The sequence below is a fragment of the Leucopleurus acutus genome (genome assembly GCF_964270905.1).
Source record: "Leucopleurus acutus genome assembly, chromosome: 6".
NCBI classification, from domain to species: domain Eukaryota; kingdom Metazoa; phylum Chordata; class Mammalia; order Artiodactyla; family Delphinidae; genus Leucopleurus; species Leucopleurus acutus.
In genome coordinates, this window is record NC_139149.1 from 41,309,977 (window position 1) to 41,326,800 (window position 16,824).

The following is a 16,824-nucleotide window of genomic DNA, read 5'->3' on the forward strand; positions in this document are numbered from 1 at the left end:
GTCTTTTTCTATATATGGTATATAGAAATATGAATATATATGATAATTTAAAATACGTGGTTTTGTCAGTGTTGTAGAAAAAACAGTTGGAATCATGCATATGCTGTACCTTTATTAAAGTATCTTGAAGTTCATTCTGTATCAGTATATATAGATCTACCTCATTTTTTATTTATTTATTATTTTTTTATTTTATTTTTTATTTATATTTATTTATTATTTTTTATTTATTATTATTGTATTTCATAGTATACTGCTTTGTTTAAACATTTCAAATGTCAAACTGTAAAACAGTCCTTGAAATTAGCAATGTGCTGTCACATTTCGTCCCATTGTTTATTTATGGCAGGAATACATCTTATGAAGAATGTGTAATTGATTGTTTAACACTGTTTTAATAAGAAACCTTTCCCAGTATGGGAATATGGGAGGGTTTTGTTTTTCTGTTTTTTTCTGCTTACGTGTAACATGTGCTGACCACCTTCCACATCTCTGACTTCATAAAACTTCTAAAAGTCATCTCATCACTGTAAGCCTGAAACTGCTAAATAACATTAAAATATTTAGAACATATCATAATCTTTCTTTGCTAGAAGCTTTTATAGAAATACACAAAGCTGCTACCATATTTTTAGAAAAGTAACTACACTTTGAAACAAAAATCATATATTTTGAAAAATGATCTCCCCAATTAGATAAGTGAATATACAACTCCAGTAAAGGGATTAGAATAGGAGTTTCCCACGTACCCTTTTTTTAAAAAATAAATTTATTTATTTTTGGCTGCATTGGGTCTTCCTTGCTGCACGTGGGCTTTCTCTAGTTGCAGCAAGCGGGGACTACTCTTCGTTGTGGTGCGTGGGCTTCTCATTGCAGCGGCTTCTCTTGTTGTGGAACGTGGGCTATAGGTGCATGGGCTTCAGTAGTTGTGGCTCGTGAGCTGTAGAGCACAGGCTCAATAGTTGTGGCACACGGGCTTAGTTGCTCCGCAGCATGTGGGATCTTCCTGCACCAGGGCTCGAACCTGTGTCCCTGCATTGGCAGGTGGATTCTTAACCACTGCACCACCAGGGAAGTCCCTCCCACCTACCCTTATGTTTGCTTTAAGTGAAAATATTGAGTCCAAGAGGATGGAAGAGATAAATTCCCATCATATCATCAACTGATGAAAATTGAACTGTAGAGAAGAAAGAAGGATGTGTGTTTATTTAAAAGACCTATATCGTTTGACACAGCAGTTCTTTCTTCAGAAATTTGTTACAGATATTCTTGTGTAACTATAGTTAAGTATAATAATGTTACTTGCAGTATTGTTTTTAATAGTGAAAAAGTGGAATAATAAAAATATTCAATGGGGACTTCCCTGGTGGCACAGTGGTTAAGAATCCACCTGCCAGTGCAGGGGACACACATTCGAGCCCTGGTCTGGGAAGATCCCACATGCCGTGGAGCAATGAAGCCCATGTGCCACAACTACTGAGCCTGTACTCTAGAGCCCACGAGCCACAACTGCTGAGCCCCTGTGCCACAACTACTGAAGCCCGTGCGCCTAGATCCCGTGCTCCACAACAAAGAGAAGCCACCACAATGAGAAGCCTGTGCACTGCAATGAAGAGCAGCCCCTGCTCGCCTCAACTAGAGAAAAGATGCACGCAGCAACAAAGACCCAACACAGCCAAAATTAATTAATTAATTAATTTAAAAATATGCAGTGGAATTGTGGCTATGTGTAGTGATATGAAAGGTCTCCAAAACTGTTGTGTGAAAAAGGTCAGGACAGTTTTTCTGCTGAGAATCTCATTTGCGGAAAATAAACTGAGAAAATATATACATAATATACATTCTTGTATATAACTGGCCCCATTCTTGTACATGACTATCTACATTACCTATAAATTTACAAAAGGTGAACAATAAACTCTTAAATGATTGCTTTCAGTAATGGAGTTGGTAAACTGGGGAAGGGAGACTAGCTTCATTTTTAGGTACCTTTTAAAAATTATGTTAACACTTGGTAAAATGGGTTTACAAAACATAAGTTATCAAATTTGTAGCTTCAGGATTCTGAAGGTAGGGCCTCGTTAAAAATTTAGTTGCAAATTGCCAACTTCTGTGGCTTTTCTGCTTGTTCATACATGAATTGAGTAATTTCAGAAGCATAAGCACTTCTAGACCACAATATTGCAATGTACTTTTTTAGCCCTGTCCTTGTGACCTGAGTTTTATTAGGGATATAACTGTTGATTAATTCAAAATGAATATAAAATAACTAAAATGTCCAAAGTAAGGCAAGCACTTAGATCATGGAATAGTAGTCATTTCTGAAAACTCAAGAATATTTTTGTACTAAATTTGGCAGGTGTTCTGTTAAAGCACCTATGTGAAAAAATTTGATGGGCTTTAGGGAGCCTCACATTTTGTTATTTTGGGTTATTTTGTGTCTTTCTCACGTTTTTAGATACTGAGAAGTTTCCATCATTCCACAGCAGTCCCCAAACATATAGTCTCTGGGTTGGCAGGAAGGTTGCACCTCAGTCTTTACTAAGGTTCTCTCTACTCAGTCACAGGTTGGGCAAGGTTCTAGAATCTGTGCAAGGATATTGGGATAGGAGTGCAATCTAGTCCTCAAGACGTTTGCTCAAATGAGTTACTGCTGAAACATTTTGCATTCTGGTCAGGATGGCCTTTCAGGTGTAGCACCTTCCAGGCACATGACCATCTGCTGTTTCTATGCCCCATCTTAGAGGCATCTGCAAGCTTGGCTCTGGGTCCATCTGCCAGGATACTGTACACCACTCCAATTCCTCTCTGGTGTTGTGTGGGTTGATGGCTCCACCAGGAAGCCCCAGCAGCACTACCAACTCCCCATATACACACACAGGTGCAAACACACACACATAACACTCTTCAAAATGGGGGAATCTTTCTCACCTGTAGATAAAACCGTCACTTTCTCTCCCTGTTCTACACAAATGTTTTTTCTACACCCCAGTCAATTGATTATCCTTGCTATCTATTCAGGACGTTTTGCCTTTATCTACCCTCCTCCTGCTTCTATCTATCCTACTAGTTCCCTTAATTATTTTGCAACATGAAAACCAAAGAGGTACTGAGCTGTTTTTCCTTTCTTTGCCACATCCTTCTTCTGGGGCAGTGAACACAACGTCCATTATCTTTTTAAAAGGGGGTAAGGGAAGGGGTCTTCCAGGAAAAAAAAATTAGGTTCATCTTTCAAAAATACTTTGCTATAGTTTTTTGTTTGGCTTGGTGTTTTAATACTTCATTCCTCTGAGTTTATCTTTTAGCAGCTCAGTCTGTTACTGAGCTTCAAATGGTTTACAGACGGTCCAATGCACATATTTCTTTCCTGCTTCTTGCTAAAATAAAGCTATCTTTGGTTGTGCATTTTGTGCAACCAGTAAATCTGATAATTCGTAAGCCATTCTCTACTGTAGTCGTCTTAACCTTCCTTCCTCTGTGTACTACTGAGGCCTGGGACACACACACTTACCTGTATTAGTGTCTTAGTAAACTGTCTTAAGGAGGCAGTTTGAATGTGTATCTAAAATCCTTCAAATTAAATTGTTCCCTCTATTGTCACTTTGTTTATTCCCCACATTCTTCCATTTCTTAACCCTTTTCTCTCGCAACTCCTGTAGTACTGTGCTTTTGACTTGATATCCCTTACAAAATGCAGCTCCAGTGTGACTGAAAATAAAGTCTAGGATCCCAACTCATTTATAAATTGGACATTAACTTTTGTTCATATACTGAGCAAGGTTAAATAATCAGAATTGGTTTGTAATGTTTATAGGAAAGCTATAAAGAGTAGACACTAAAATTGATTCATATGTCAATAGTGCATGGTATGGAAAGGGATCGCTTAGTACTAAGTAATAAAAGGCAGCAAGCTATAATCACAACGTTAAATGAAAAAGGGCAAGCCATTTTAACAGTGAAGTATTTTGCCATTTTTTCCACAGTTGAATTTTATAAAACTGAAGCTAAAAGTTACATTTTTAAGTTGAATTTGTACTCTTTTCCACATAGTAAATTATAATTGAATTAAAATATTCAATGATATGACTTCCAGTTGTGCTTTAATATTTTACACTTCCACATGGGAGAGCTTCTACTAAGCTCATATCTCTTTTATCACTTACATATAATTTAGAAGATCAGAAATACGTGTGATCTTCTGAACATGATCTACTGGGTTAATTTAAATTGCTTTGATGTTAATAATTCAAGTTTTCCCCTTTCTTTTCCCATTAAGGATTCTGGACTCTACTTATAATATCCCTAACTGCCGGATTCTCCTGCTGCAGCTTTTCTTGGACAGTGACTTATTTTGATTCTTTTGAACCAGGAATGTTTCCTCCTACTCCTCTTTCACCTGCCAGGTTCAAGTAAGTATTCCTGTTTCTTCTTTTTTTTTTCCCAAGCCATTCTGCTGAAACCTACTAAAATAGAAGCAAGAGGCTGCTTGCTTGTGAGATAATACGTTGAGGCCCCAGTCTTTAATCTATAAAATACAGATGACTCAAAGTTTTCAGCTTGGCTCAGCCTTTAGATAAGTGGAGAAGAATATTTTAAACTCTGTATGTAGATAATTCAATGGTGGTCTAAAAAAATTATTTCAAGGAATAATCTAATAAGTAGGAAACTTTGATGGCTATTTGTCCTTTTGGGATGGAATTTCATTTAAAACAGTATATGAAGGCTGAATTAATGTTAGCAGTATGAAAGTTTTACAAGATTCATGCGTAGATAGTCAGACTTGTAACAGCTTAATAATTGGATTGAAATTTTCCTCAGATTTAAACTTCGTATAATAATTAGCAAGCATTTATGGCACCCAGTTTATATGTCTAGACCAGATTAGATGCGTTTCATAGTGAAACATTATATTTCTTTGGTCTATATTTTCTGTTTCAAAGAGTTCCAGAAAATTCAGTAATCAGCATTCTAATCTAGTTTATTTATATTGGGAAGACTCAGGTTTTATAAATTGCCAAATAAAAGCATCTAAGACCTCTAGTTTATTCTACAAACTAAGGGTGGAAGGAGTGGGGGGGAGAGAATGAAGAGTAGAAAATAAATTCTGTTAATGATATGTATGTTATTAAGAGTATTATAGTTGTTACTGTTGTTGTTACTACCAGTTCCAGCCCACCCCATGGACAACTCGTGGAGATAAAATAAAATCTATTTGAGGGACTCTGTAAATAAGTTTAATCACTTCAAATTAAATGCATAAGTGTATTTTAAACATCTTAATAAATCCCTATCTGTAAATGTAACATAAATCACATACCTGCCAATACATTTATGTGTATTTTGAGTGGATAATGATTAATTAATAATCTAAATTGACTAAATTATACCTAACGGTGCAGTACCATCCCATAGTTTACATGGGTACCATTCAGTTGGAAAGTTAATTTTGCTCTCAGTTCAAATTTATATTCTATTGCTGCTCATTGACATCAATTAGTTACTTTAATAGGGGGTATGAGTCTAATATAGATGACATAATGAGACTACTTTCATAAGTCACAAAAACTCTTAATTTTATTTTTTTTCTTTTACTTATTTATGTCTCACTTCTCCCCTGAATTCTAGTCGTACATTTCCAGGTATTAAGTAGATTTTGCAACCTGGATTCAGAAAGCACCTGGCACTTAGAATTGTTAAAGCTTCAATTTGTCTTAAAGACATAAGTATCCACTCACTTATCAAGGCTTGAAACCCTTTTTCACTGTATTTATATCCCTTCGCCAAGTCTAGTCATTCTTGCCTTTTGAGGTGTTATTGGAATACTTTGTCTTAGCACCCACAGTGTTTTTGCTCTATTTCAGATCTTGGCGAGGGTACTTCACTCCTTGAAGTCCCCTACTACAAGCTTTCACTCTTCTCATTTGTCCTGTATATTATAACCTTTCTAAAAACAGATCTTAGTCACAGCTCTCCCTGGTTTAAAAGCCTTCAGCAGCTTTCCCATTGCCTTCAAAATAAAGTCTGTGCTCCCAAGTATAGCTTAACAGTCCTTCCCCAAGTGACCTTACTCTACTTTTCCACCTTACTCTACTTTTCCAACTTTATTTTCAGCTATTTCTCCAGGGTACCCTCTCCTGTAGCCACATATCAGATTATTCTGACATCCCCCAAATAAGCTACGAACTTTTGAGATGCCATGGCTTTACTCTTGCTGTTCTCTCTTCCTGGAATGTCATTTTCCCTCTCAGCTTCTCTTCCACTACTACCAGAATTCCTAAGACTCATACGTTAGATGCTTTTGGAGTTAGAGAAAAGCATTTCTGTTCTCTTAAGGATCTGGAATTCTGAGGGTATTTAACTAATTTCTTAAAAATTATCTTTGCGTTTTTTATTAGACTAGAACCAGATGGGCCTCAGTTTTCAACGTCTTTATTAGTCATTCAAATTTAATATGAGATGGTATCAGATCAGAGACTTACATATTTGTTAATACAATTCAAAAAATGCAGTTTTGAAATAGGTACATTGTGTTGTACATATATATTTGAATTCCTTTCAGTATGTAAGTAGAGATGTTAATTTTATATATGATAAATCAGCTATTAAATATCTCATGAGAGTCAGACTGTAATTTAAAATGATCATATGCTTAATAGAAGTACAGTCTAAAAAAGACATATAATAAATACAGTGATATTTGATCACATATTAACAGAAACCACAGACCCAGAAAGGCATATAATAGTGATGATTGGTACAGTTGTTTTATAGTGAAAACCCTGCCTTCTAGCGTTTGTAGAAAATAATGCAATTACTTCAGAAATGGCAGAATATAAGTATTCTCTATGTCACCAGTAGAGTGAGTGCTTGTACAGGGAAACAACTTCTCTACCTTTTGAGAAAGTTGAAATCTTCAGACTGTATTTTCTTAGAAATCAGATTGATATATTTTATTATTTTGCAATATCACACTTTTATAAAAATATCTTTATAATAGGTTATGTATTCTTTTGTTATCTAAAATAAAGTGATGTTAATATAAATATTTTCTTTGATTATATAAAAGTAATATAAGTTCTTTGTTGAAAATTCAAAAGACAAAAAGAAAAATAATGGAAAAACCCATAATTAGAGAAAGTGACACAACATTTTAATGTATATCTTTCCATTCTTAGTGTATTTTTAAAAATTAAAACTGGGATCACAATATACATATTTGTAATCCATTTTTTATTTAACATTTTGTTGGAACATTTTCTATTCTATTGGAATACTTCTATTCTCTTTCTATTGGAATATTTCTTTGGAATTTTCAATGTTTTAAATATATTTTAAAGACCAATCATTATATATATCTATCTTTTAAGGGAAATCTAACAAATGATGGCTAAATTCTAAGATAATTTATTATCGGGTCTGCTTAACTAATTAGAAACTAAAGAAAGGCAAGATAATTGAGACATAAAATGAAGAGACTTTTCTCTTTACTTTTTTTTTTTTTTTTTTTTGCGGTATGCGGGCCTCTCACTGTTGTGGCCTCTCCCGTTGCAGAGCACAGGCTCCGGACGCGCAGGCCCAGCGGCCATGGCTCACAGGCCCAGCTGCTCCACGGCATGTGGGATCTTCCCAGACCGGGGCACGAACCCGTGTCCCCTGCATTGGCAGGCGGACTCCCAACCACTGCGCCACCAGGGAAGCCCTTTACTTTTTCTTTTTAAGATTAGGATTATTATTTAAAATATTCTGTTTCTAACTCCATGAATATAAGGCATGAAGAGAATAAAATAATCAGGTCTAACTGGTTTGTTAAAAAAAAGTCATTTGTTCTCCTTTGCAGATTAAAATACAAGGGCATTTTTTAAAACTAATTAGTAGAAGTGGGAAAAAAATTTGAGAAGACCATGTTTACTATGGCTATCAATTAGTTGTACTTCCCTGGGAACATAAACTCCTCAAGGGAAGAAAATAATAATCTTCATTGATATGTAGTAAATATTAGATGAGACATTTAATGAAATCACAATTTGGATCAATAATTCATTAGGGGAGTTAAGAAATAAAACCTTTGGAGCTTCCCTGGTGGCACAGTGGTTAAGAATCCACCTGCCAATGCAGGGGACACGGGTTCGAGCCCTGGTCTGCGAAGTTCCCACATGCCGCGGAGCAATGAAGCCCATGCAGCACAACTACTGAGCCTGCGCTATAGAGCCCACGAGCCACAACTACTGAAGCCCGCGTGCCTAGAACTCGTGCTCCACAACAAGAGAAGTCACCGCAATGAGAAGCCCGCGCACCGCAACGAAGAGTAGCCCCCGCTCACCACAACTAGAGAAAGCCCACGTGCAGCAACGAAGACCCAATGCAGCCAAAAATAAATTTAATTAATTAATTAATTTTTTTTAAAAAAGAAGAGGTCTTGCCTGGTGGCGCAGTGGTTGGGAGTCCACCTGCCGATGCAGGGCACGCAGGTTCGTGCCCCAGTCCGGGAGGATCCTGCGTGCCGCGGAGCGGCTGGGCCCCTGAGCCGTGGCCGCTGGGCCTGCGCGTCCAGAGCCTGTGCTCCGCAGTGGGAGGGGCCGCGGCGGTGAGAGGCCCAAGTACTGCAAAAAAAAAAAAAAAAGAAAACCTTTGTACTCATTAAAAAAGTTTTTTTATTTACTGTTTCATACTTGTTAGATATTATCTTAGTTCAGGCTGCTGTAACAACGTACCGTAAACTGGGTGGCTTATAAACAACAGAAATTTATTTCTCACAGTCTGGAGACTGGAATTCTAAGATCAGGCTGCCAGCATGGTCAGTTTCCGGTGAGGTCCCTCTTCTATGTTGCACATGGCCTCCACCTTGTTGTATCCTAACAAGGCAGAGAGCAGAGAGAGGAAGCAAGCTCTCTTGTGACTCTTATAACAGCACTCATCCCAAATCCCATTCATGAGGGCTTCACTCTCATGACTTCATCTAATCCTAATTACCTTCCAAAGGCCCCAAATTCTAATACCATCACATTGGGGAATAGGTTTTGACATGAATTTGGTGGTAAGGAAATGGACACAAACATAGTCCATAACAGATACAGCTTAGAAACTTTCACTTTTACATAGGCACAGACCTTTAGGAAATAACAAGATGGTTAAAGAAGTTTGCAAGTTGTATTTTCAGTCAGGTACTTAATGGGCTTCAAAGGCGTATTTTAAGAAAGATGGATGTCATGCTCACTTTGCAGACATTTCTGGGTTAGAAGGTATACTGCAATGTCAAATATGCAAACTCCATTAGGATGCAGTTACTTTGTGGAAAAGAAAATTTGGGTCAATTGTACTTTTAAATTATTTTCTTAGTTTCTGAAAATCTGTTAAAGTGTTAATAAGAGGCAGAGGCAGTAACTTTAGATTCCTTGTAGTATCTATATAGGCATTGCCTACTTCTTGCTACTTTATAATTCATTATCCTGTTTTCCTACACTATTTAATCAACATCTTTAGTTCACTTCTCATTAGTTTTCCCTGTTTACTCATTGGGTGTTAGTGATTTCCAAGCAGGCAAATTTAGCAGTGTATATGTAATCAATATTACACATTATGGTGATCTGCTTTAATTATAGTTTCCAGGAGTTAATGCATATAAATATGTGACCTACCCATGTAAAGATACTGCATTCAGAGAGAACCCAGAGCTTGAAAGAATCTTTGGGTTCTTTCCAGGCTGGGCCGATGGCAGCACCAGAACTTTTTTTTTTAATATATATATTAAATATATATAATAGTTTTTAATAAATTTATTTTATTTATTTATTTTTGGCTGTGTTGTGTCTTCGTTGCTGGCATGGGCTTTCTCTAGTTGCGGTGAATGGGGGGCTGCTCTTCGTTGCGGTGTGCAGGCTTCTCATTGCGATGGCTTCTTTTGTTGCAGAGCACAGGCTCTAGGCGCGCAGGCTTCAGTAGCTGTGGCTCGTGGGCTCTAGAGCACAGGCTCAGTAGTTGTGGCACACGGGCTTAGTTACTCCGAGGCACGTGGGATCTTCCCAGATCAGGGCTCGAACACGTGTCCCGTGCATTGGCAGGCGAATTCTTAACCACTGCGCCACCAGGGAAGCCCAGCACCAGAACTTTTATTTAAGTCCTCCTGGTTGGGGATGAAGATAGGTATGGATAGGAGATGTGCCCCAAAGTTGCGTTTTTCCTAACAAGTACAACTTTTTAATGAATACTCTAGGATTGCTAGGGATGTCTTAGACATTCCTATTAAAGATTATGGGAGAACTGAGTCTCTGCTAAGTCATCCTTAGGGGTTATCATTTTTATTAACAGATGAAGAAACTGAGTCCCAAGGAATTTAAGTACCTTGCACAAAGCCAAATAATTTGCATGTGTCATAGCTAGCACCTAACTCTATGTTTATTGTTTTTGTTTGCCCACCTCCTTTTTATTATGAAAAGAATCAACAGGAGGAATTTCACTAATTGAAACAGCATCATTTTATTGACAATTAAAGGCACTTGCTGTGGGCCTTTGCTCTATGACATTTTTGCCAATGCGATATTGCCAAATGCAATTAAAATCTGTTCTTAAAATCTCACTCTTTGTTCTCTCCTTCACCGTTTTCTCTCAGTGATCAGAGTTCTCCCCTTCAGAATGACTGCTCTCGCATTTCACATTACGTGTGCACAAGCCCCATCTAGTGGTGCAGTGATGTGGCTGCAGGTTTATAATTATCAGCTTGCTAATAAATAACTCAGTGATTATAATAGATCCAGGCTAGGGTAAAAATGTTACTTTATAGTCTAAAAATAAATTTATTGGGGAAATGATAATATATATGATGGGTCTAGCAAAAAGCACAATGTAGACAGCTCATTAGTTTTGTAATTGAGTCAAAAAAAGTGATATGAAAAATAGTTAAATAAATCATTAAGTTTGTCTATCTTATAGTACTTTTACGTAGAGTCAGAGTTCAAGGACCAATTTTTTTAAGGGCCAGTATTCTTAAATAAGTTAAGGGTGTTACTTCATTATAGGGATAGGACTATTATTTTGTGCTGGTAATACCCACCGAGACTCATTTCCAAGGAGGAAAAACCAATGCTTGTATTTCAAGTTATTAAGGATATAGGAATACTTGTTAAAGGAAAAAGTAGACATCATTTTAAGTTTTCTTAGATAGCTTTAAAAGAGACCAAAACCCTCAAAATTATCCCTGAAGTAGCCATTTTGAATTATCAGAAATAAGCAAAATACTGTATTTTTGTTATAATTAGACTCAAAATCAAAGTTAGTATTTGTCTTTTGAGTGCCTCTGAGATGGTCACATCTGTGTATTTCCTAAAATGAGGCAGATAGGAAGGCATAGTTGGATGTTCGTTTTATAGAACTAAGAGCATAAATTCACTTTTATATTGGTAGAGAAGTTTGAAGTTTGGTATTTGCTTTTAAATGTATTATTGCTTGTATTTATGACTTATTTGATGTGGGACTTATGGTCAAAATGCAGGGAACCTTTACAATTATTGGTTATTATGTCATGATTTCTAGGGATGTGCTAAGGTAGAGAGTAGTGTCTTCACTAAAGCCTGCTTAAAATATAATTTATAGAATTTGATTGGCAATCTACAGTGTTTCATAGTAAATATACAAACCAGGGGTATCTACTGCTGATGCTCTTGGTCTTTTTGTCTAGATCACTCTGAATTATTCACCTTTATGTTTCTTCTTCCAACCACTAATGGTATTTGGTAAATACCAGGACACTCAATGTCAATAAACACATGCTTTTACTTCAGTTTAAATTTATTTTTATGCAGCTTTTTTTTTAAATTGTATTTTCTTACAGTGGTATTTGGTATTTGCAAAGTAAATTTGAAGAAAGAAAGAAATGGGAACAGTTGATTTTCATTCGAACTGCTTTTTGGTAAACTCTTTTTGGTAACTATTTTACAGAATAAAAATTAACACATGTGATCTGATACTGTTTCATGTGTTATTTTCTGTGTAAAGTTCTGGATGTAATCAGATGCTGAAACATTTAAATCTCCATTACATTTGTATATGAATGTGTTTGTTGTTACTATTGTTGTAGGAGGGAAGCAGATGCAGGATTTAGGATTGCCATTGCTGTATTATAATAATACCCTTTCTACTCAACATTAAGTTTATTTTTCTATGTTATTAAAGGGTCTTCTCTGACTTCTTGCTCTTCTTGAATTAGGGGCCTTAATTATTGGGGGTTAAAATACAGTACAAAACAGAATAGTAAAATCATAATAGAAAAGGGGTTGTGGGTTCTTGGGCAGTAATATAAGTCTTGAAGGTCAGGAAAAGTGGGTGATTTAGTATTTAAATTAGAAGTTTCTTTTCTAAGCACACCAAATTTAACATTGAGCACAATAAATTGATGCTATGACTCTTTCATACAGACTTTGGAGGGCTGCCTCTTTGTCAGATCAGATTCTTTATTGCCATGGACTGATGAAACAGATATCAGATGGCTAATTGCAGTAGGAGAGGAAAAACTACTGACAAAAGAGATAGATCAAGAACTTGGCCTTGATATTTGAGTATCGTGAAGTTTCATTATCTAGGGACTGTTTGGAGCCAGCAGTTGTAATGCTGTCACTATTAATGAATGTATTGATGGCACCACACTGTGGCTTATTGAAGTGAAGGTTAAAATATATGCGTGTCTTATAAAATATATTCTATTAAAGTTCTGAATGGAGACTTAAATAGATGTAACAAAATCTTATAAGAACTCATAAAATATTCTTGGTTTCTTTGTTATTTTCATAAAGCAATATAGCTAGTAAGTGTTTGCACCTGTTTGCTATGGCTTTTGCTTATGCTAATTTACAATGTGTTATGTTTGGGCTGCTGAAAAGACATGGGTATCCATATGTACAGAATAGCACTGATAAGAAATACATAAGAGATAGCACGTGGCAGTGTTGAACTTGGAACCCTTTCTGTGTGTTCAACAATCTTTATAAATTACTAGGCAGCCTGGTATATTAAAAAGGGCTTATAAGTCAGGAAGTGACTTCCAAATGCAGGCTATACCATATACTGCCAGAAGAGCTTTTGAGAAAGTCAGCTGGTGTCTCTGAGCCTTAATTTCCTCTCTCCAAAATGGGTTAAAAACAATGATGCCTACCCTCATAGGCAAAAGTATAACTTTACTAGTTAAAGCAACAGATACATCAGATGATAAAGCAGATATAGTCCCAGAGCTTTTCTTTCCTTTCCTTAATTGAGATTTTTCAAGCTGGATATCTGACTATGGCCTACCACTGGTTGCCAATTATCTTTTGTTGAGTAATTGTTATTTATCTTGAGATCTTTATCCTTTTGGTTATTCTCCTTTTTATTCTCCTTTTTATTGATAATAAGAAGCTCTTTCTTGTATGAAATTATGCTGATAGTAGATTGTAGTGGTTTTCAAACCTGTTCCTGGCAAAACAAGTTTGACAACAAAACATGGAGTCAGTTACTTCCTTTTTAAAAAAAAAAATCATTTTTAAACTGACTCATGAAATCTAAAGGCTTGGGAATCCCATTTTTCTTGTACTTTTTGTACTGTTTGGTCTAACTTTCTAATGAATAAGGACTTTGTCTAACCAAGGTAGTGTCCAGGACAGATAGATATCCTAAGGCATTTTGCTACCTCGATATACTGGTGAATAAAGTTAACATGTCTGACATAATTCAATTTGCAACCAAGTAGACTGCTGCATATAAGTAAAGTAGAGTGTAGGTGAGTATGCAGTTTCATCCAACCAGATATACATTTATTTCTCTCTGACTGATTTTCAGGGAGTTGTAGTACAATGAGAGATATCTTAAATGTATACATTTTAATTCTATGTTAAGGAACTTTGTTCATTGTTAGGATCTTTCAGAGCCTGTACGTTATTAAGTTAGTTAATATCACACCAGCAAAGCATAGGGTTGTGATTCAATTAAAAGTTCTAGTCGGTAAAATTCTAGATGAAGGACTTTAGTGTATATATGGAGGCATAATTATTGCAGAATTGAGATCCAGAAGGGATTAAAGAGATCATAAAGACTAACCTTATGCTTGAGAAGTAGAAGTAGGACCAGAGACGTTGGCAGTATAGCTAGGAAACTTAGTGCTAAGGTAAAGAAAGCCTTTTAAAAATGAGGAAACCCTTCATGCATTGTTGGTGGGAATGTAAATTGATATAGTCACTATGGAGAACAGTATGGAGGTTCCTTAAAAAACTAAAAACACAAGTACCATATGACCCAGCAATCCCACTACTGGGCATATACCCAGAGAAAACCATAGTTCAAAAAGACACATGCACCCCAATGTTCACTGCAGCACTATTTACAATAGCCGGGTCATGGAAGCAACCTAAATGCCCACTGACAGACGAATAGATAAAGATGATGTGGTACATATATACAATGGAATATTACTCAGCTATAAAAAGGAACGAAATTGGGTTATTTGTAGAGACATGAATGGACCTAGAGACTGTCATACAGAGTGAAGTAAGTCAGAAAGAGAAAAACAAATATCATATATTAACACATATATATGGAATCTGAAAAAACTGGTATAGACAATCTTATTTACAAAGCAGAAATAGAGACACAGATGTAGAGAACAAACGTATGGATACCAAGAGGGAAAGGGGGGTTAGGATGAATTGGGAGATTGGGATTGACATATAAACACTATTGATACTATGTATAAGATAGATAACTAATGAGAACCTACTGTATAGAACAGGGAACTCTACTCAGTGCTCTGTGGTGACCTAAATGGGAAGGAAATCAAAAGAGAAGGGATATATGTATACGTATTGCTGATTCACTTTGCTGTACAGTAGAAACTAACACACTTTATATTGTAAAGCAACTATACTCCAATAAAAAATTAAAAAACAAAAGAAATTAAAGAGGGGACATCACTACAGATCCCATGGACATTAAAAGGATAATAAAGGAGTATATGGGGAAAACAAAATAAAAATGAGATAATCCTTAAAGCTGAAATTTTGAATTCCATTATAACATATTGTGTAGATTGACAAATCAACTTGCTCCATTAAAATGGTGGCTACTTTATAACTGATACTTATTCATAATGCACATCATTAGCCTAATTACAGGGCTAATGAGGCAATGGAGTAAATGCTTAAAATGTTCAACATCAGTTTCTAGGTATTAAGAATGATACATTATAGCTCAACATTAAGTGTATATACATTTTATACTTTTTTCCTCACTTTTTACATCTTCTAAGTATATGTTTCTCGATAGTCTTTACCTCAGATTTATCATGAAACCTTGAAGCCAGTAGTCATTTTTCTCACAACTTTATCTATCTATCTATCTATCTATATTTTTTTTTGCGGTACGCGGGCCTTTCACTGTTGTGGCCTCTCCCGTTGCGGAGCACAGGCTCCGGACGCGCAGGCTCAGCGGTCGTGGCCCACGGGCCTAGCTGCTCCGCGGCATGTGGTATCTTCCCGGACCGGGGCACGAACCCGTGTCCCCTGCATCGGCAGGCGGACTCTCAACCACGGCACCACCAGGGAAGCCCACGACTTTATATTTTAATAGCATTTTCTATTTTAAATAATAATTGAGAAATTTATTTGCTAGGACAGTGACTGATTTAAAATTTCCCCTTACTGGTTTTTTTTTAATGATTACAGAATTAATACATGCATCACAGAATTATATAACTCAGAAAGTTAAAGGCTGCAAAATCTGATTTCAAATAACTCTGAACTAACTAGTGTTAACAGACTGGGGATTATACCTCAGATTTTTAAAAAATCTATACACATGCAAATATTTCTGTTTTTATAATAGTATAATCATATCACACATATTTTTAAAATAATTCTATATTTGTAGTCTTGATTACTAAAACCTTATGACTGTATGTGTGTGTGTATATATATATATATATATATATATATACACACACATATGTATGTGTGGTATATGCATTTGAAATACATCACTCCACCTAAATATAACTATACCTTAAAATCTGGTAAACTAGCTAACATGATAGTTTTAGTCTTATTCTCTGGTACTTGATTCTAAAAAATATTTTGCTGTATTTTATCCTGACAGGTTACTTTGAAATACAAATGTATTAAAAAAAAAAAAGAAAGAAATACAAATGTATATATGCATACACACTTATACAATACATCCAATGTGTAGCCAACTGTCCTAGCAAGGTAAATATATACAAAAAGAAGAGAGGGACAAATGGGGGAATTTTTTTTTTTTAATTCCTGCATAGTCTTACCTGATTTCTTATTTGAGTTATCTGTCATATAACATTTTAAAGAAGTCAAAATCTGTATGGGAACATGATGATACAATGAAACAAACAAGTTTTTAAAGTATTTGTTCAACATATATTTTTTTGGTTTAAAACTATAGTAGTTTTTGAAATTTTCATGTAGAAAGCAATTGGGATAGATTTTTCAAGTGATGATCTCCTGGGAAATCTCTTTGCTAATTTATATATTTCCAGATAGTGGTAGTATTCACTTTGAGGATCTTAGAATCACCAGAAGTTCTAGCTGAAGAGAGATTCTGATTCAGCATGTCTGGCGTGCGGTCTGAGATTATGAATTTCTAAGAAAGTCCCAGGCAATGCCAATATATTGCTGATCTCTGGAGTACACTTTGAAGAGGAAGGCTTTAGGACAAAACTTGGCAAACTTTTTCTGTAAGGGTCCAAGTGGTATTTTTGGCTTTGTGGGCCATGTGGTCCCTGTTACAACTCTTCAACTCTGCCATTGTAGCACCAAAGCAGCCAAAGACAATACTTAAAGG

General features: G+C 35.9%; 1 protein-coding gene across 2 annotated transcripts in view; it reads left to right on the top strand.

Annotated features, from left to right (window-relative positions):
- The window catches only part of ARL6IP6 (ARF like GTPase 6 interacting protein 6), a 44,156-nt gene that overhangs the window by 18,164 nt on the left and 9,168 nt on the right, over positions 1-16,824 (top strand). For both annotated transcript variants that reach the window (XM_082840755.1, XM_082840754.1), the window contains exon 3: positions 4,277-4,409. In XM_082840755.1, coding sequence (XP_082696881.1) covers positions 4,277-4,409 — 133 coding nt within the window. The remainder of the gene's footprint in view (positions 1-4,276; positions 4,410-16,824) is intronic.